The sequence below is a fragment of the Salvelinus namaycush genome, chromosome 26 (genome assembly GCF_016432855.1).
Source record: "Salvelinus namaycush isolate Seneca chromosome 26, SaNama_1.0, whole genome shotgun sequence".
Taxonomy (NCBI): Eukaryota; Metazoa; Chordata; class Actinopteri; order Salmoniformes; family Salmonidae; genus Salvelinus; species Salvelinus namaycush.
Window position 1 is genome coordinate 36,320,105 of NC_052332.1, and position 20,441 is coordinate 36,340,545.

The 20,441-nt window shown below is 46.0% G+C and overlaps 1 protein-coding gene across 1 annotated transcript; it reads left to right on the forward strand.

The window, feature by feature from the left end:
* The first annotated feature begins 384 nt into the window (after positions 1 to 384).
* On the forward strand, positions 385 to 1,020 carry LOC120021434 (claudin-4-like). The gene has a single exon (XM_038965201.1). It carries the CDS (start codon positions 385 to 387, stop codon positions 1,018 to 1,020), a length of 636 nt encoding a protein of 211 aa, XP_038821129.1.
* Positions 1,021 to 20,441: the final 19,421 nt, after the last annotated feature.

The following is a 20,441-nucleotide window of genomic DNA, read 5'->3' on the forward strand; positions in this document are numbered from 1 at the left end:
AGAGTTTCGGGTCAGGTGACATACCTTAGGAAACCAGTTTCACTTGGTAGCTGAGAGAGAGAGAGAGAGAGAAAGAAAGAGAGAGAGAAAGAAAGAAAGAAAGAAAGAAAGAAAGAAAGAAAGAAAGAAAGAAAGAAAGAAAGAAAGAAAGAAAGAAAGAAAGAAAGAAAGAAAGAAAGAAAGAAAGAAAGAAAGAAAGAAAGAAAGATGAAAAAACTCCTCCCTATTCCGTCACTTTTTCATGGTAAACTCTATAAGTCAGAGATGTAGAGTAGGTGAGTTCTTCATTGTCAACATCTACGCTGTTCAGACTATACTCTCCTGTCTCTCTCTCTCCCTCCCTCCATCAACTCTATCCATCCATTCTACCAGGGCTCCATCAGGATGGTGTCGGCTGGGCTACAGATGCTGGGCACAGCCCTGGCGATCATCGGCTGGCTGGGAAGCATCATCATCTGTGCTCTGCCCATGTGGAAGGTGACAGCTTTCATCGGAGCCAACATCGTCACCGCTCAGGTCATCTGGGAAGGGTTATGGATGAACTGTGTGACCCAGAGCACGGGACAGATGCAGTGTAAGGTCTACGACTCCCTCCTGGCCTTGCCCCAGGACCTGCAGGCCGCCAGGGCTCTGATCATAATCGCCATAATTGCCGGCCTGTTCGCCATCCTGCTGGGCATCGCCGGCGGGAAGTGCACCAACTTCGTGGATAACGAGAGTTCCAAGGCCAAGGTAGCCATCGCTAGCGGAGTCGTCTTCCTCATTGCTGCCCTTATGGTTCTGGTCCCTGTCTGCTGGTCGGCCAACACCATCATCCGAGACTTCTACAACCCCCTTTTGGTCGAGGCCCAGAGAAGGGAGCTGGGAGCCTCACTCTACATTGGCTGGGGCTCCGCAGGGCTGATGATCCTGGGCGGGGCGCTCCTCTGCTGCTCCTGTCCCCCCAAGGATGAGAACCACAATGTCAAGTACTCCAAGGCTGCTAGTTCCGTGGCTGGCAGCAGCAGGGCCTACGTCTAGAGGGTTAGACACACCACAGACCACCACAGACCAGCACCAAGGGATGAGGGGATGGATAGCCTGCCTGGGTGAGAGGACTGGGAGGTGGTGGTGTTGAACATGGGACTCTCCAGGTTGTTCACTGAGCTGTTTTAATGTTTTTACTGATGCTTTTGCCACATTCTTTGCAGTAATGAAGTTTCTCTCTTGTGTGAATTTGCTGATGGAGTTTTTTGCTTTTACTGTCATGTTCGACTATAAATATAAGCGTCAATGTATGAGTGGGTTGACAGTGTGTTGGCTAAAGTATGTACTTTTTTAGTTAGTGTAAAATGTGATGTCAGTTACTGTGCAACCCATTTAGTCAAATGTAGAGGAATCCTTTTCTATGGCCTCAAGTCTACAATCAAACATCGTAAAAACAGAATTCCACTCACTTTTGAACACACTGTTATTATTAATTTGAAAGCATGTTTTTGGACTCTTTCTAGAATGTTCGTTGATAAACAACTGGCACGTTCATGAATTAGGGAAGGTTGGATTTAACTGTTTGATTAATATTGTTTTCTGTTTTTGTATGTCGCCTTCCGACTGTCACATGGATTTGTTTTGTTTTTAATCACTCAGGACTACCATATATTATTATTAATATTATTCTATATTATCCACATCCTAAGACATATTTAAAACCGATATATTAAGTATTCTATTATTCCAAGTAAATGTTTTAATAAACAATTATATTTCAAAGTCAGACTATTATTGTTGGATCCTTTTTGAAACTTGAACTCATAATGACTGTTTGTTTTCCTGTGGGGAAGAGCACAATGTGTATGTATGTGTGTCACCAAAAGTATGTGTACTGTGACGCACCCAAAACAACTTGTTGGGCAGTGCTGCACTCAAATATTTGTGCATGAAGGAATCTGTGCAAACAGGTATGTTACTAAGAGATGTGACAATGTGGCCTACTTCAGAGGGAATGCTACAAATCAACACACAGAGAGAGGGAAAAGAGGTAGAAACAGAGAGGGGGAGATGAAGAAGAGGAAGAGGTAGAAACAGAGAGGGGGAGATGAAGAAGAGGAAGAGGTAGAAACAGAGAGGGGGAGAAGAAGAAGAGGTATAAACAGAGAGGGGGAGATGAAGAAGAAGAAGAAGAGGTATAAACAGAGAGGGGGAGATGAGGAAGAGGTATAAACAGAGAGGGGGAGATGAAGAAGAGGAAGAGGTAGAAACAGAGAGGGAGAGATGAAGAAGCGGTAGAAACAGAGAGGGGGAGATGAAGAAGAGGTATAAACAGAGAGGGGGAGATGAAGAAGAGGTATAAACAGAGAGGGGGAGATGAAGAAGAAGAGGTAGAAACAGAGAGGGGGAGATGAAGAAGAAGAGGTAGAAACAGAGAGGGGGAGATGAAGAAGAAGAGGTAGAAACAGAGAGGGGGAGATGAAGAAGAAGAGGTAGAAACAGAGAGGGGGAGATGAAGAAGAAGAGGTAGAAACAGAGAGGGGGAGATGAAGAAGAAGAGGTAGAAACAGAGAGGGGGAGATGAAAAAGAGGAAGAGGTATAAACAGAGAGGGGGAGATGAAGAAGAGGAAGAGGTAGAAACAGAGAGGGGGAGATGAAGAAGAGGTAGAAACAGAGAGGGGGAGATGAAGAAGAGGAAGAGGTAGAAACAGAGAGGGAGAGATGAAGAAGAGGTAGAAACAGAGAGGGGGAGATGAAGAAGAGGTATAAACAGAGAGGGGGAGATGAAGAAGAAGAAGAAGAGGTATAAACAGAGAGGGGGAGATGAGGAAGAGGTATAAACAGAGAGGGGGAGATGAGGAAGAGGAAGAGGTATAAACAGAGAGGGGGAGATGAAGAAGAGGAAGAGGTAGAAACAGAGAGGGGGAGATGAAGAAGAAGAAGAGGTAGAAACAGAGAGGGGGAGATGAGGAAGAAGAAGAGGTAGAAACAGAGAGGGGGAGATGAGGAAGAAGAAGAGGTAGAAACAGAGAGGGGGAGATGAAGAAGAGGAAGAGGTATAAACAGAGAGGGGGAGATGAGGAAGAGGTAGAAACAGAGAGGGGGAGATGAAGAAGAGGAAGAGATATAAACAGAGAGGGGGAGATGAGGAAGAGGTATAAACAGAGAGGGGGAGATGAAGAAGAGGAAGAGGTAGAAACAGAGAGGGGGAGATGAGGAAGAGGTATAAACAGAGAGGGGGAGATGAAGAAGAGGAAGAGGTAGAAACAGAGAGGGGGAGATGAAGAAGAGGAAGAGGTAGAAACAGAGAGGGGGAGAAGAAGAAGAGGTATAAACAGAGAGGGGGAGATGAAGAAGAAGAAGAAGAGGTAGAAACAGAGAGGGGGAGAAGAAGAAGAGGTATAAACAGAGAGGGGGAGATGAAGAAGAGGTATAAACAGAGAGGGGGAGATGAAGAAGAGGTATAAACAGAGAGGGGGAGATGAAGAAGAGGTATAAACAGAGAGGGGGAGATGAAGAAGAGGTATAAACAGAGAGGGGGAGATGAAGAAGAGGTATAAACAGAGAGGGGGAGATGAAGAAGAGGAAGAGGTAGAAACAGAGAGGGGGAGATGAAGAAGAGGTATAAACAGAGAGGGGGAGATGAAGAAGAAGAGGTAGAAACAGAGAGGGGGAGATGAAGAAGAAGAGGTAGAAACAGAGAGGGGGAGATGAAGAAGAAGAGGTAGAAACAGAGAGGGGGAGATGAAGAAGAAGAGGTATAAACAGAGAGGGGGAGATGAGGAAGAGGTATAAACAGAGAGCGGGAGATGAGGAAGAGGTATAAACAGAGAGGGGGAGATGAAGAAGAGGAAGAGGTATAAACAGAGAGGGGGAGATGAGGAAGAGGTATAAACAGAGAGGGGGAGATGAGGAAGAGGTATAAACAGAGAGGGGGAGATGAAGAAGAAGAAGAGGTATAAACAGAGAGGGGGAGATGAAGAAGAGGAAGAGGTATAAACAGAGAGGGGGAGATGAAGAAGAGGAAGAGGTATAAACAGAGAGGGGGAGATGAAGAAGAAGAAGAGGTAGAAACAGAGAGGGGGAGATGAAGAAGAGGTAGAAACAGAGAGGGGGAGATGAAGAAGAGGTATAAACAGAGAGGGGGAGATGAAGAAGAGGTATAAACAGAGAGGGGGAGATGAGGAAGAGGTATAAACAGAGAGGGGGAGATGAAGAAGAGGAAGAGGTATAAACAGAGAGGGGGAGATGAGGAAGAGGTATAAACAGAGAGGGGGAGATGAAGAAGAGGAAGAGGTAGAAACAGAGAGGGGGAGATGAGGAAGAGGTAGAAACAGAGAGGGGGAGATGAAGAAGAGGAAGAGGTATAAACAGAGAGGGGGAGAAGAAGAAGAGGAAGAGGTAGAAACAGAGAGGGGGAGATGAAGAAGAGGTAGAAACAGAGGGGGAGATGAAGAAGAGGTAGAAACAGAGAGGGGGAGATGAAGAAGAGGTATAAACAGAGAGGGGGAGATGAAGAAGAGGTATAAACAGAGAGGGGGAGATGAAGAAGAGGAAGAGGTATAAACAGAGAGGGGGAGATGAGGAAGAGGTAGAAACAGAGAGGGGGAGATGAAGAAGAGGAAGAGGTATAAACAGAGAGGGGGAGATGAGGAAGAAACAGAGAGGGGGAGATGAAGAAGAGGAAGAGGTAGAAATAGAGAGGGGGAGATGAAGAAGAGGAAGAGGTATAAACAGAGAGGGGGAGATGAAGAAGAAGGGGTAGAAACAGAGAGGGGGAGATGAAGAAGAAGAGGTATAAACAGAGAGGGGGAGATGAGGAAGAGGTATAAACAGAGAGGGGGAGATGAAGAAGAGGAAGAGGTATAAACAGAGAGGGGGAGATGAAGAAGAGGAAGAGGTATAAACAGAGAGGGGGAGATGAAGAAGAGGAAGAGGTATAAACAGAGAGGGGGAGATGAAGAAGAAGAAGAGGTAGAAACAGAGAGGGGGAGATGAAGAAGAGGTAGAAACAGAGAGGGGGAGATGAAGAAGAGGTATAAACAGAGAGGGGGAGATGAAGAAGAGGTATAAACAGAGAGGGGGAGATGAGGAAGAGGTATAAACAGAGAGGGGGAGATGAAGAAGAGGAAGAGGTAGAAACAGAGAGGGGGAGATGAGGAAGAGGTAGAAACAGAGAGGGGGAGATGAAGAAGAGGAAGAGGTATAAACAGAGAGGGGGAGATGAAGAAGAGGAAGAGGTATAAACAGAGAGGGGGAGATGAAGAAGAGGAAGAGGTAGAAACAGAGAGGGGGAGATGAAGAAGAGGTATAAACAGAGAGGGGGAGATGAAGAAGAAGAGGTAGAAACAGAGACGGGGAGATGAGGAAGAGGTATAAACAGAGAGGGGGAGATGAGGAAGAGGTATAAACAGAGAGGGGGAGATGAAGAAGAGGAAGAGGTATAAACAGAGAGGGGGAGATGAGGAAGAAACAGAGAGGGGGAGATGAAGAAGAGGTATAAACAGAGAGGGGGAGATGAAGAAGAGGTATAAACAGAGAGGGGGAGATGAAGAAGAGGAAGAGGTAGAAACAGAGAGGGGGAGATGAAGAAGAGGTATAAACAGAGAGGGGGAGATGAAGAAGAAGGGGTAGAAACAGAGAGGGGGAGATTAAGAAGAAGAGGTATAAACAGAGAGGAGGAGATGAGGAAGAGGTATAAACAGAGAGGGGGAGATGAAGAAGAGGAAGAGGTATAAACAGAGAGGGGGAGATGAAGAGGTATAAACAGAGAGGGGGAGATGAGGAAGAGGTATAAACAGAGAGGGGGAGATGAAGAAGAAGAAGAGGTATAAACAGAGGGGGAGATGAAGAAGAGGAAGAGGTATAAACAGAGAGGGGGAGATGAAGAAGAGGAAGAGGTATAAACAGAGAGGGGGAGATGAAGAAGAAGAAGAGGTAGAAACAGAGAGGGGGAGATGAAGAAGAAGAAGAGGTAGAAACAGAGAGGGGGAGATGAAGAAGAGGTATAAACAGAGAGGGGGAGATGAAGAAGAGGTAAGAACAGAGAGGGGGAGATGAAGAAGAGGTAGAAACAGAGAGGGGGAGATGAAGAAGAAGAGGTAGAAACAGAGAGGGGGAGATGAAGAAGAAGAGGTAGAAACAGAGAGGGGGAGATGAAGAAGAAGAGGTAGAAACAGAGAGGGGGAGATGAAGAAGAAGAGGTAGAAACAGAGAGGGGGAGATGAAAAAGAGGAAGAGGTATAAACAGAGAGGGGGAGATGAAAAAGAGGAAGAGGTATAAACAGAGAGGGGGAGATGAGGAAGAGGTAGAAACAGAGAGGGGGAGATGAAGAAGAGGAAGAGGTATAAACAGAGAGGGGGAGATGAAGAAGAGGAAGAGGTAGAAACAGAGAGGGGGAGATGAAGAAGAGGTAGAAACAGAGAGGGGGAGATGAAGAAGAGGTATAAACAGAGAGGGGGAGATGAAGAAGAGGTATAAACAGAGAGGGGGAGATGAGGAAGAGGAAGAGGTAGAAACAGAGAGGGGGAGATGAAGAAGAGGAAGAGGTAGAAACAGAGAGGGAGAGATGAAGAAGAGGTAGAAACAGAGAGGGGGAGATGAAGAAGAGGTATAAACAGAGAGGGGGAGATGAAGAAGAAGAAGAAGAGGTATAAACAGAGAGGGGGAGATGAGAAAGAGGAAGAGGTATAAACAGAGAGGGGGAGATGAAGAAGAGGAAGAGGTAGAAACAGAGAGGGGGAGATGAAGAAGAAGAAGAAGAGGTAGAAACAGAGAGGGGGAGATGAGGAAGAAGAAGAGGTAGAAACAGAGAGGGGGAGATGAAGAAGAGGAAGAGGTATAAACAGAGAGGGGGAGATGAGGAAGAGGTAGAAACAGAGAGGGGGAGATGAGGAAGAGGTATAAACAGAGAGGGGGAGATGAGGAAGAGGTATAAACAGAGAGGGGGAGATGAAGAAGAGGAAGAGGTAGAAACAGAGAGGGGGAGATGAAGAAGAGGAAGAGGTAGAAACAGAGAGGTGGAGATGAAGAAGAGGAAGAGGTATAAACAGAGAGGGGGAGATGAAGAAGAGGAAGAGGTAGAAACAGAGAGGGGGAGATGAAGAAGAAGAAGAGGTATAAACAGAGAGGGGGAGATGAAGAAGAAGAAGAGGTAGAAACAGAGAGGGGGAGATGAGGAAGAGGTATAAACAGAGAGGGGGAGATGAAGAAGAGGTATAAACAGAGAGGGGGAGATGAAGAAGAGGTATAAACAGAGAGGGGGAGATGAAGAAGAGGTATAAACAGAGAGGGGGAGATGAAGAAGAGGAAGAGGTAGAAACAGAGAGGGGGAGATGAAGAAGAGGTATAAACAGAGAGGGGGAGATGAAGAAGAAGAGGTAGAAACAGAGAGGGGGAGATGAGGAAGAGGTATAAACAGAGAGGGGGAGATGAGGAAGAGGTATAAACAGAGAGGGGGAGATGAAGAAGAGGAAGAGGTATAAACAGAGAGGGGGAGATGAGGAAGAGGTATAAACAGAGAGGGGGAGATGAGGAAGAGGAAGAGGTATAAACAGAGAGGGGGAGATGAAGAAGAAGAGGTAGAAACAGAGAGGGGGAGATGAAGAAGAAGAGGTATAAACAGAGAGGGGGAGATGAGGAAGAGGTATAAACAGAGAGGGGGAGATGAAGAAGAGGTATAAACAGAGAGGGGGAGATGAAGAAGAAGAAGAAGAGGTATAAACAGAGAGGGGGAGATGAGAAAGAGGAAGAGGTATAAACAGAGAGGGGGAGATGAAGAAGAGGAAGAGGTAGAAACAGAGAGGGGGAGATGAAGAAGAAGAAGAAGAGGTAGAAACAGAGAGGGGGAGATGAGGAAGAAGAAGAGGTAGAAACAGAGAGGGGGAGATGAAGAAGAGGAAGAGGTATAAACAGAGAGGGGGAGATGAGGAAGAGGTAGAAACAGAGAGGGGGAGATGAGGAAGAGGTATAAACAGAGAGGGGGAGATGAGGAAGAGGTATAAACAGAGAGGGGGAGATGAAGAAGAGGAAGAGGTAGAAACAGAGAGGGGGAGATGAAGAAGAGGAAGAGGTAGAAACAGAGAGGTGGAGATGAAGAAGAGGAAGAGGTATAAACAGAGAGGGGGAGATGAAGAAGAGGAAGAGGTAGAAACAGAGAGGGGGAGATGAAGAAGAAGAAGAGGTATAAACAGAGAGGGGGAGATGAAGAAGAAGAAGAGGTAGAAACAGAGAGGGGGAGATGAGGAAGAGGTATAAACAGAGAGGGGGAGATGAAGAAGAGGTATAAACAGAGAGGGGGAGATGAAGAAGAGGTATAAACAGAGAGGGGGAGATGAAGAAGAGGTATAAACAGAGAGGGGGAGATGAAGAAGAGGAAGAGGTAGAAACAGAGAGGGGGAGATGAAGAAGAGGTATAAACAGAGAGGGGGAGATGAAGAAGAAGAGGTAGAAACAGAGAGGGGGAGATGAGGAAGAGGTATAAACAGAGAGGGGGAGATGAGGAAGAGGTATAAACAGAGAGGGGGAGATGAAGAAGAGGAAGAGGTATAAACAGAGAGGGGGAGATGAGGAAGAGGTATAAACAGAGAGGGGGAGATGAGGAAGAGGAAGAGGTATAAACAGAGAGGGGGAGATGAAGAAGAAGAGGTAGAAACAGAGAGGGGGAGATGAAGAAGAAGAGGTATAAACAGAGAGGGGGAGATGAGGAAGAGGTATAAACAGAGAGGGGGAGATGAAGAAGAGGAAGAGGTATAAACAGAGAGGGGGAGATGAGGAAGAGGTATAAACAGAGAGGGGGAGATGAGGAAGAGGTATAAACAGAGAGGGGGAGATGAGGAAGAGGAAGAGGTATAAACAGAGAGGGGGAGATGAAGAAGAAGAAGAGGTATAAACAGAGAGGGGGAGATGAAGAAGAAGAAGAGGTAGAAACAGAGAGGGGGAGATGAAGAAGAGGTAGAAACAGAGAGGGGGAGATGAAGAAGAGGTAGAAACAGAGAGGGGGAGATGAAGAAGAGGTATAAACAGAGAGGGGAGATGAAGAAGAAGAAGAAGAGGTATAAACAGAGAGGGGGAGATGAGGAAGAGGAAGAGGTATAAACAGAGAGGGGGAGATGAAGAAGAGGAAGAGGTAGAAACAGAGAGGGGGAGATGAAGAAGAAGAAGAGGTAGAAACAGAGAGGGGGAGATGAGGAAGAAGAAGAGGTAGAAACAGAGAGGGGGAGATGAAGAAGAGGAAGAGGTATAAACAGAGAGGGGGAGATGAGGAAGAGGTAGAAACAGAGAGGGGGAGATGAAGAAGAGGAAGAGGTATAAACAGAGAGGGGGAGATGAGGAAGAGGTATAAACAGAGAGGGGGAGATGAAGAAGAGGAAGAGGTAGAAACAGAGAGGGGGAGATGAAGAAGAGGAAGAGGTAGAAACAGAGAGGTGGAGATGAAGAAGAGGAAGAGGTATAAACAGAGAGGGGGAGATGAAGAAGAGGAAGAGGTAGAAACAGAGAGGGGGAGATGAAGAAGAAGAAGAGGTAGAAACAGAGAGGGGGAGATGAGGAAGAAGAAGAGGTAGAAACAGAGAGGGGGAGATGAAGAAGAGGAAGAGGTATAAACAGAGAGGGGGAGATGAGGAAGAGGTAGAAACAGAGAGGGGGAGATGAGGAAGAGGTATAAACAGAGAGGGGGAGATGAGGAAGAGGTATAAACAGAGAGGGGGAGATGAAGAAGAGGAAGAGGTAGAAACAGAGAGGGGGAGATGAAGAAGAGGAAGAGGTAGAAACAGAGAGGTGGAGATGAAGAAGAGGAAGAGGTATAAACAGAGAGGGGGAGATGAAGAAGAGGAAGAGGTAGAAACAGAGAGGGGGAGATGAAGAAGAAGAAGAGGTATAAACAGAGAGGGGGAGATGAAGAAGAAGAAGAGGTAGAAACAGAGAGGGGGAGATGAGGAAGAGGTATAAACAGAGAGGGGGAGATGAAGAAGAGGTATAAACAGAGAGGGGGAGATGAAGAAGAGGTATAAACAGAGAGGGGGAGATGAAGAAGAGGTATAAACAGAGAGGGGGAGATGAAGAAGAGGAAGAGGTAGAAACAGAGAGGGGGAGATGAAGAAGAGGTATAAACAGAGAGGGGGAGATGAAGAAGAAGAGGTAGAAACAGAGAGGGGGAGATGAGGAAGAGGTATAAACAGAGAGGGGGAGATGAGGAAGAGGTATAAACAGAGAGGGGGAGATGAAGAAGAGGAAGAGGTATAAACAGAGAGGGGGAGATGAGGAAGAGGTATAAACAGAGAGGGGGAGATGAGGAAGAGGAAGAGGTATAAACAGAGAGGGGGAGATGAAGAAGAAGAGGTAGAAACAGAGAGGGGGAGATGAAGAAGAAGAGGTATAAACAGAGAGGGGGAGATGAGGAAGAGGTATAAACAGAGAGGGGGAGATGAAGAAGAGGAAGAGGTATAAACAGAGAGGGGGAGATGAGGAAGAGGTATAAACAGAGAGGGGGAGATGAGGAAGAGGTATAAACAGAGAGGGGGAGATGAGGAAGAGGAAGAGGTATAAACAGAGAGGGGGAGATGAAGAAGAAGAAGAGGTATAAACAGAGAGGGGGAGATGAAGAAGAAGAAGAGGTAGAAACAGAGAGGGGGAGATGAAGAAGAGGTAGAAACAGAGAGGGGGAGATGAAGAAGAGGTAGAAACAGAGAGGGGGAGATGAAGAAGAGGTATAAACAGAGAGGGGAGATGAAGAAGAAGAAGAAGAGGTATAAACAGAGAGGGGGAGATGAGGAAGAGGAAGAGGTATAAACAGAGAGGGGGAGATGAAGAAGAGGAAGAGGTAGAAACAGAGAGGGGGAGATGAAGAAGAAGAAGAGGTAGAAACAGAGAGGGGGAGATGAGGAAGAAGAAGAGGTAGAAACAGAGAGGGGGAGATGAAGAAGAGGAAGAGGTATAAACAGAGAGGGGGAGATGAGGAAGAGGTAGAAACAGAGAGGGGGAGATGAAGAAGAGGAAGAGGTATAAACAGAGAGGGGGAGATGAGGAAGAGGTATAAACAGAGAGGGGGAGATGAAGAAGAGGAAGAGGTAGAAACAGAGAGGGGGAGATGAAGAAGAGGAAGAGGTAGAAACAGAGAGGTGGAGATGAAGAAGAGGAAGAGGTATAAACAGAGAGGGGGAGATGAAGAAGAGGAAGAGGTAGAAACAGAGAGGGGGAGATGAAGAAGAAGAAGAGGTAGAAACAGAGAGGGGGAGATGAAGAAGAAGAAGAGGTAGAAACAGAGAGGGGGAGATGAGGAAGAGGTATAAACAGAGAGGGGGAGATGAAGAAGAGGTATAAACAGAGAGGGGGAGATGAAGAAGAGGTATAAACAGAGAGGGGGAGATGAAGAAGAGGTATAAACAGAGAGGGGGAGATGAAGAAGAGGAAGAGGTAGAAACAGAGAGGGGGAGAAGAGGAAGAGGTATAAACAGAGAGGGGGAGATGAGGAAGAGGTATAAACAGAGAGGGGGAGATGAAGAAGAGGAAGAGGTAGAAACAGAGAGGGGGAGATGAAGAAGAGGAAGAGGTAGAAACAGAGAGGTGGAGATGAAGAAGAGGAAGAGGTATAAACAGAGAGGGGGAGATGAAGAAGAGGAAGAGGTAGAAACAGAGAGGGGGAGATGAAGAAGAAGAAGAGGTAGAAACAGAGAGGGGGAGATGAAGAAGAAGAAGAGGTAGAAACAGAGAGGGGGAGATGAGGAAGAGGTATAAACAGAGAGGGGGAGATGAAGAAGAGGTATAAACAGAGAGGGGGAGATGAAGAAGAGGTATAAACAGAGAGGGGGAGATGAAGAAGAGGTATAAACAGAGAGGGGGAGATGAAGAAGAAGAGGTAGAAACAGAGAGGGGGAGATGAAGAAGAGGAAGAGGTATAAACAGAGAGGGGGAGATGAAGAAGAAGAGGTAGAAACAGAGAGGGGGAGATGAGGAAGAGGTAGAAACAGAGAGGGGGAGATGAGGAAGAGGAAGAGGTATAAACAGAGAGGGGGAGATGAAGAAGAAGAGGTAGAAACAGAGAGGGGGAGATGAAGAAGAGGTATAAACAGAGAGGGGGAGATGAAGAAGAAGAGGTATAAACAGAGAGGGGGAGATGAAGAAGAAGAGGTATAAACAGAGAGGGGGAGATGAAGAAGAGGAAGAGGTATAAACAGAGAGGGGGAGATGAGGAAGAGGTATAAACAGAGAGGGGGAGATGAGGAAGAGGAAGAGGTATAAACAGAGAGGGGGAGATGAAGAAGAAGAGGTAGAAACAGAGAGGGGGAGATGAAGAAGAAGAGGTATAAACAGAGAGGGGGAGATGAGGAAGAGGTATAAACAGAGAGGGGGAGATGAGGAAGAGGTATAAACAGAGAGGGGGAGATGAGGAAGAGGTATAAACAGAGAGGGGGAGATGAGGAAGAGGTATAAACAGAGAGGGGGAGATGAGGAAGAGGAAGAGGTATAAACAGAGAGGGGGAGATGAAGAAGAAGAAGAGGTATAAACAGAGAGGGGGAGATGAAGAAGAGGAAGAGGTATAAACAGAGAGGGGGAGATGAAGAAGAGGAAGAGGTATAAACAGAGAGGGGGAGATGAAGAAGAAGAAGAGGTAGAAACAGAGAGGGGGAGATGAAGAAGAGGAAGAGGTATAAACAGAGAGGGGGAGATGGGGAAGAGGTATAAACAGAGAGGGGGAGATGAGGAAGAGGTAGAAACAGAGAGGGGGAGATGAGGAAGAGGAAGAGGTAGAAACAGAGCGGGGGAGATGAAGAAGAGGAAGAGGTAGAAACAGAGCGGGGGAGATGAAGAAGAGGAAGAGGTAGAAACAGAGAGGGGGAGATGAAGAAGAGGAAGAGGTAGAAACAGAGAGGGGGAGATGAAGAAGAAGAGGTAGAAACAGAGAGGGGGAGATGAAGAAGAAGAGGTAGAAACAGAGAGGGGGAGATGAAGAAGAAGAGGTAGAAACAGAGAGGGGGAGATGAAGAAGAAGAGGTAGAAACAGAGAGGTGGAGATGAAGAAGAGGAAGAGGTAGAAACAGAGAGGGGGAGATGAAGAAGAGGTAGAAACAGAGAGGGGGAGATGAAGAAGAGGTAGAAACAGAGAGGGGGAGATGAGGAAGAGGTAGAAACAGAGAGGGGGAGATGAGGAAGAGGAAGAGGTAGAAACAGAGCGGGGGAGATGAAGAAGAGGAAGAGGTAGAAACAGAGAGGGGGAGATGAAGAAGAGGAAGAGGTAGAAACAGAGAGGGGGAGATGAAGAAGAGGAAGAGGTAGAAACAGAGAGGGGGAGATGAAGAAGAAGAGGTAGAAACAGAGAGGGGGAGATGAAGAAGAAGAGGTAGAAACAGAGAGGGGGAGATGAAGAAGAAGAGGTAGAAACAGAGAGGTGGGGATGAAGAAGAGGAAGAGGTAGAAACAGAGAGGGGGAGATGAAGAAGAGGAAGAGGTAGAAACAGAGAGGGGGAGATGAAGAAGAGGTAGAAACAGAGAGGGGGAGATGAAGAAGAGGTAGAAACAGAGAGGGGGAGATGAAGAAGAGGAAGAGGTAGAAACAGAGAGGGGGAGATGAAGAAGAGGAAGAGGTAGAAACAGAGAGGGGGAGATGAAGAAGAGGTATAAACAGAGAGGGGGAGATGAAGAAGAGGTATAAACAGAGAGGGGGAGATGAAGAAGAGGTATAAACAGAGAGGGGGAGATGAAGACGAGGTATAAACAGAGAGGGGGAGATGAAGACGAGGTATAAACAGAGAGGGGGAGATGAAGACGAGGTATAAACAGAGAGGGTGAGATGAAGAAGAGGAAGAGGTAGAAACAGAGAGGGGGAGATGAAGAAGAGGAAGAGGTATAAACAGAGAGGGGGAGATGAAGAAGAAGAGGTAGAAACAGAGAGGGGGAGATGAAGAAGAGGTATAAACAGAGAGGGGGAGATGAAGAAGAGGAAGAGGTATAAACAGAGAGGGGGAGATGAAGAAGAGGTAGAAACAGAGAGGGGGAGATGAAGAAGAGGTAGAAACAGAGAGGGGGAGATGAAGAAGAGGAAGAGGTAGAAACAGAGAGGGGGAGATGAAGAAGAGGAAGAGTTAGAAACAGAGAGGGGGAGATGAAGAAGAAGAGGTAGAAACAGAGAGGGGGAGATGAAGAAGAGGAAGAGGTATAAACAGAGAGGGGGAGATGAGGAAGAGGTATAAACAGAGAGGGGGAGATGAGGAAGAGGAAGAGGTATAAACAGAGAGGGGGAGATGAAGAAGAAGAGGTAGAAACAGAGAGGGGGAGATGAAGAAGAAGAGGTATAAACAGAGAGGGGGAGATGAGGAAGAGGTATAAACAGAGAGGGGGAGATGAGGAAGAGGTATAAACAGAGAGGGGGAGATGAAGAAGAGGAAGAGGTATAAACAGAGAGGGGGAGATGAGGAAGAGGTATAAACAGAGAGGGGGAGATGAAGAAGAGGTAGAAACAGAGAGGGGGAGATGAAGAAGAGGTAGAAACAGAGAGGGGGAGATGAAGAAGAGGTATAAACAGAGAGGGGAGATGAAGAAGAAGAAGAAGAGGTATAAACAGAGAGGGGGAGATGAGGAAGAGGAAGAGGTATAAACAGAGAGGGGGAGATGAAGAAGAGGAAGAGGTAGAAACAGAGAGGGGGAGATGAAGAAGAAGAAGAGGTAGAAACAGAGAGGGGGAGATGAGGAAGAAGAAGAGGTAGAAACAGAGAGGGGGAGATGAAGAAGAGGAAGAGGTATAAACAGAGAGGGGGAGATGAGGAAGAGGTAGAAACAGAGAGGGGGAGATGAAGAAGAGGAAGAGGTATAAACAGAGAGGGGGAGATGAGGAAGAGGTATAAACAGAGAGGGGGAGATGAAGAAGAGGAAGAGGTAGAAACAGAGAGGGGGAGATGAAGAAGAGGAAGAGGTAGAAACAGAGAGGTGGAGATGAAGAAGAGGAAGAGGTATAAACAGAGAGGGGGAGATGAAGAAGAGGAAGAGGTAGAAACAGAGAGGGGGAGATGAAGAAGAAGAAGAGGTAGAAACAGAGAGGGGGAGATGAAGAAGAAGAAGAGGTAGAAACAGAGAGGGGGAGATGAGGAAGAGGTATAAACAGAGAGGGGGAGATGAAGAAGAGGTATAAACAGAGAGGGGGAGATGAAGAAGAGGTATAAACAGAGAGGGGGAGATGAAGAAGAGGTATAAACAGAGAGGGGGAGATGAAGAAGAGGAAGAGGTAGAAACAGAGAGGGGGAGATGAAGAAGAGGTATAAACAGAGAGGGGGAGATGAAGAAGAAGAGGTAGAAACAGAGAGGGGGAGATGAGGAAGAGGTAGAAACAGAGAGGGGGAGATGAGGAAGAGGTATAAACAGAGAGGGGGAGATGAAGAAGAGGAAGAGGTATAAACAGAGAGGGGGAGATGAGGAAGAGGTATAAACAGAGAGGGGGAGATGAGGAAGAGGAAGAGGTATAAACAGAGAGGGGGAGATGAAGAAGAAGAGGTAGAAACAGAGAGGGGGAGATGAAGAAGAAGAGGTATAAACAGAGAGGGGGAGATGAGGAAGAGGTATAAACAGAGAGGGGGAGATGAGGAAGAGGTATAAACAGAGAGGGGGAGATGAGGAAGAGGTATAAACAGAGAGGGGGAGATGAGGAAGAGGTATAAACAGAGAGGGGGAGATGAGGAAGAGGAAGAGGTATAAACAGAGAGGGGGAGATGAAGAAGAAGAAGAGGTATAAACAGAGAGGGGGAGATGAAGAAGAGGAAGAGGTATAAACAGAGAGGGGGAGATGAAGAAGAGGAAGAGGTATAAACAGAGAGGGGGAGATGAAGAAGAAGAAGAGGTAGAAACAGAGAGGGGGAGATGAAGAAGAGGAAGAGGTATAAACAGAGAGGGGGAGATGGGGAAGAGGTATAAACAGAGAGGGGGAGATGAGGAAGAGGTAGAAACAGAGAGGGGGAGATGAGGAAGAGGAAGAGGTAGAAACAGAGCGGGGGAGATGAAGAAGAGGAAGAGGTAGAAACAGAGAGGGGGAGATGAAGAAGAGGAAGAGGTAGAAACAGAGAGGGGGAGATGAAGAAGAGGAAGAGGTAGAAACAGAGAGGGGGAGATGAAGAAGAAGAGGTAGAAACAGAGAGGGGGAGATGAAGAAGAAGAGGTAGAAACAGAGAGGGGGAGATGAAGAAGAAGAGGTAGAAACAGAGAGGTGGAGATGAAGAAGAGGAAGAGGTAGAAACAGAGAGGGGGAGATGAAGAAGAGGAAGAGGTAGAAACAGAGAGGGGGAGATGAAGAAGAGGTAGAAACAGAGAGGGGGAGATGAGGAAGAGGTAGAAACAGAGAGGGGGAGATGAGGAAGAGGAAGAGGTAGAAACAGAGCGGGGGAGATGAAGAAGAGGAAGAGGTAGAAACAGAGAGGGGGAGATGAAGAAGAGGAAGAGGTAGAAACAGAGAGGGGGAGATGAAGAAGAGGAAGAGGTAGAAACAGAGAGGGGGAGATGAAGAAGAAGAGGTAGAAACAGAGAGGGGGAGATGAAGAAGAAGAGGTAGAAACAGAGAGGGGGAGATGAAGAAGAAGAGGTAGAAACAGAGAGGTGGGGATGAAGAAGAGGAAGAGGTAGAAACAGAGAGGGGGAGATGAAGAAGAGGAAGAGGTAGAAACAGAGAGGGGGAGATGAAGAAGAGGTAGAAACAGAGAGGGGGAGATGAAGAAGAGGTAGAAACAGAGAGGGGGAGATGAAGAAGAGGAAGAGGTAGAAACAGAGAGGGGGAGATGAAGAAGAGGAAGAGGTAGAAACAGAGAGGGGGAGATGAAGAAGAGGTATAAACAGAGAGGGGGAGATGAAGAAGAGGTATAAACAGAGAGGGGGAGATGAAGAAGAGGTATAAACAGAGAGGGGGAGATGAAGACGAGGTATAAACAGAGAGGGGGAGATGAAGACGAGGTATAAACAGAGAGGGGGAGATGAAGACGAGGTATAAACAGAGAGGGTGAGATGAAGAAGAGGAAGAGGTAGAAACAGAGAGGGGGAGATGAAGAAGAGGAAGAGGTATAAACAGAGAGGGGGAGATGAAGAAGAAGAGGTAGAAACAGAGAGGGGGAGATGAAGAAGAGGTATAAACAGAGAGGGGGAGATGAAGAAGAGGAAGAGGTATAAACAGAGAGGGGGAGATGAAGAAGAGGTAGAAACAGAGAGGGGGAGATGAAGAAGAGGTAGAAACAGAGAGGGGGAGATGAAGAAGAGGAAGAGGTAGAAACAGAGAGGGGGAGATGAAGAAGAGGAAGAGTTAGAAACAGAGAGGGGGAGATGAAGAAGAAGAGGTAGAAACAGAGAGGGGGAGATGAAGAAGAGGAAGAGGTATAAACAGAGAGGGGGAGATGAAGAAGAGGTAGAAACAGAGAGGGGGAGATGAGGAAGAGGTAGAAACAGAGAGGGGGAGATTAAGTAGATGTAGAAACAGAGAGGTGCGTGTTAAGAGGTTTCAAGCAGTGTTAGCAGCCCTGAGAAAAAACACATTAAAGCCTCCTCTTTAGATTCTGTTATGCACATCCCAGAGAGCAATCCCAGTAAGCTAAATTACATTGAAAGTACATATTTTTCAGACGTTGAAGTTAGGTTAATTTTAGGTTCTGAATGAAAGTTGAAAAGACAATTTTGATTGCAAAATATATATTTTTATTATTATTTCTCCCATCTGTCACTTGCACTTATTTGAACTTTTTCCAAAAGCTTTACAACTGGCAGCTAGTGATGGGTCATTCGCGAACGAGTCGGCTCTCTAAGAGCCGGCTCTTGTAGGTGAACGTTGGGAGCCCGGCTTGCATATCAGAAGAACCAAATCTATTTATAAAAATATAAAACATTAAGATATGAATAATAAAAATATTTAAATGAATAGAATGAACTAATTCAAAGAATGATAAAATAAATAAAATAATATAGGCATAAATGCTCAAGCGCACACACATTCGTTCATTCGTTCGTACACACACATTCGCCTCACCTGTTGTTCCTGTCAATCAGACACGCAGTGTCAACCAATGAACCAAAGATGCACGAGAGAGGGCCGAGCCAACTCACTCACAGTCACACACTTAGCAGCCGAGGAGAGAGGGGAAGGACAGCTGTGAAAACAACAGCTGGAAAATGAGTGAGAAATGAGTCGGAAGCACAGAAGCATTTGGATGCATTTTAATAATGTAGACAATGTTAGAGCACAGTGTGGAATTTGCCAAAACAAAATCTCATATTAAAGCCGGTTCTACCCACAACCTACACCAGCATATGGGAACTGTGCACCCAACTGTGAAGCTAGCTGTAGCGGAGCTTCGAGAAACTAGCGGGCCTGCTAGTGATAGTGGTGGAGCCAGCACCTCCACACGTGGAGATGTATCCACTCAGTCAAGTAGGCCAACTCCGCGACCCACAGCAACGCAGTCTTCTATGGACCAGTTTATGCCAAAGTCTATGTCTGCAGCAAAACAAGGCCAAATTGATATTGCATTGGCTAAAACGATTGCCACCGATTTCCAGCCATTTTTGATTGTGGAGGACAGAGATTTTAGAAATTATAGCAATAGTCTAAATCCAATGTACACAATTCCAAGCAGGAAAACCCTTTCAAAATCACTTATTCCACAACTGTACGAAAGCACACAGGCTTCAGTGCGGGAAAGAGTCCAAAAAGCTACTGCAGTTTGCCTTACCACTGACTGCTGGATATCAAGGGTAACCACTTCTTACATGTTGGTTACATGTCACTTCATTGAAGATTTGTCGATGTCTAGCTGTCTTCTGGACTGCTTTGAGTTCAGCGACAGACACACCACAGAGAACTTAGCAGAGGAACTGTTGAGAGTGGCCAGAGAATGGCAAGTAGATGGAAAAGTGGTTTGTTGTGTTAGCGACAATGCAGCTAACATAACCAAAGCCATGAAAATGTTAAAATGGACCCATCATCCACGTCTTGCCCACACAATCAACCTGATTGTAAGAGATGCTCTGAAGGTGATGAAGCCCACTGTGGACAAAGTGAAAGCAGCTGTGGAATACTTGACCCCAGGTTTAAGAAGTTAGCCTTCAGTGATGCCAGAGCGATTGATGAGGCTCTTCAAAGAATAACCTCAGCAGCAAGGAGGGGCAGCCCCAGCAGTCAGCTGGCTCAGGCACCAGGGCAACATGAAGAAGAGGGATCAGATGGAGCAGAAGCACCAGCAGTAGTGCCACAAACGTCTGCTGTTTGGTTGCTGTTTGACGAGAGAGCAACTGGGGATGCAGCACGAAGGAATCCCTCAGCAGATGTCATAATGGAGGTCCGATCCTATTTGGAGGAGCCGCTGCAGATCCTCTGAACTGGTGGAAGAACAAGGCCTCTGTCTACCCACGGCTTACTAAAGTCATGACAGGGAGACTCTGCATAGCGGCCACATCCCTACCCTCTGAGAGGGTCTCCTCGAAAACGGGACAAATAATTACTGAGAGAAGAAACCGCATCAGCCCCTCGAAAGTGAGGCAGCTTGCATTTCTGAATGCAAATCTCTCATAAAAGCAAAATATGCTCAGCATTGCTGTGTGCTGCTGGTTATAACATGGCAATAAAGAAGAGAGGGAAAAGAGAGACCAGTTTAATGTTTTAAGTGGGATGCTGCAGTTTGCACATTGTTATTTATTTTTCTTTGATATGGTGCAATATTCTATTATGCTGTTCAGATTGTATTCGTTTTGAATTGTTACATTTATATGCACTTTGTTGTAATACATTAAAAAGTTATACTTTAAATACAAATGTTGTTTTTTTTAAATAGCATTCTTTTTCATAACAAACCAATGCATTTTTAAATACATTGTGGTTAATAGTGATCTCTTAACGCGCCAATCCCGTTAACGGGATAGATTTGCCAACATCCGGTGAAATTGCAGAGCGCCAAATTCAAACTACAGAAATATCAATATTCAACATTCACGAAAATATAAGTGTAATACATCAAAATAAAGCTTAACTTCACTAGGGTAGGGGGCAGCATTCAGAATTTTGGATGAATAGCATGCCCAAATTAAATTGCCTGCTACTCGGGCCCAGAAGATATGATATGCATATAAGATTTGGATAGAAAACACTCTAAAGTTTCCAAAACTCTTAAAATAGTGTCTGTGAGTATAACAGAACTGATGTGGCAGGCGAAAACCTGAGAAAAATCCATTCAGGAAGTAGTTTTCATTTTGGTTTTGTAGTTTTCTATTCTATTATTTCATATTTTGGAGGTCTTCACTATTATTCTACAATGTAGAAAACAGCAAAAATAAAGAAAAACCATGGAATGAGTAGGTGTGTCCAAACTTTTGAATGGTACTCTACCTGAAGAACCGTGGGCTAAATCAAAGACTGACATTGTATGCATGAAAGGAGCGGCGCCAATTGTGGTTATTCCAAAAAGCACCAACAGACTTTACAAAGCTCAGTACCTTCTAGTCAAAGAAGCTGAAAAGGGTAT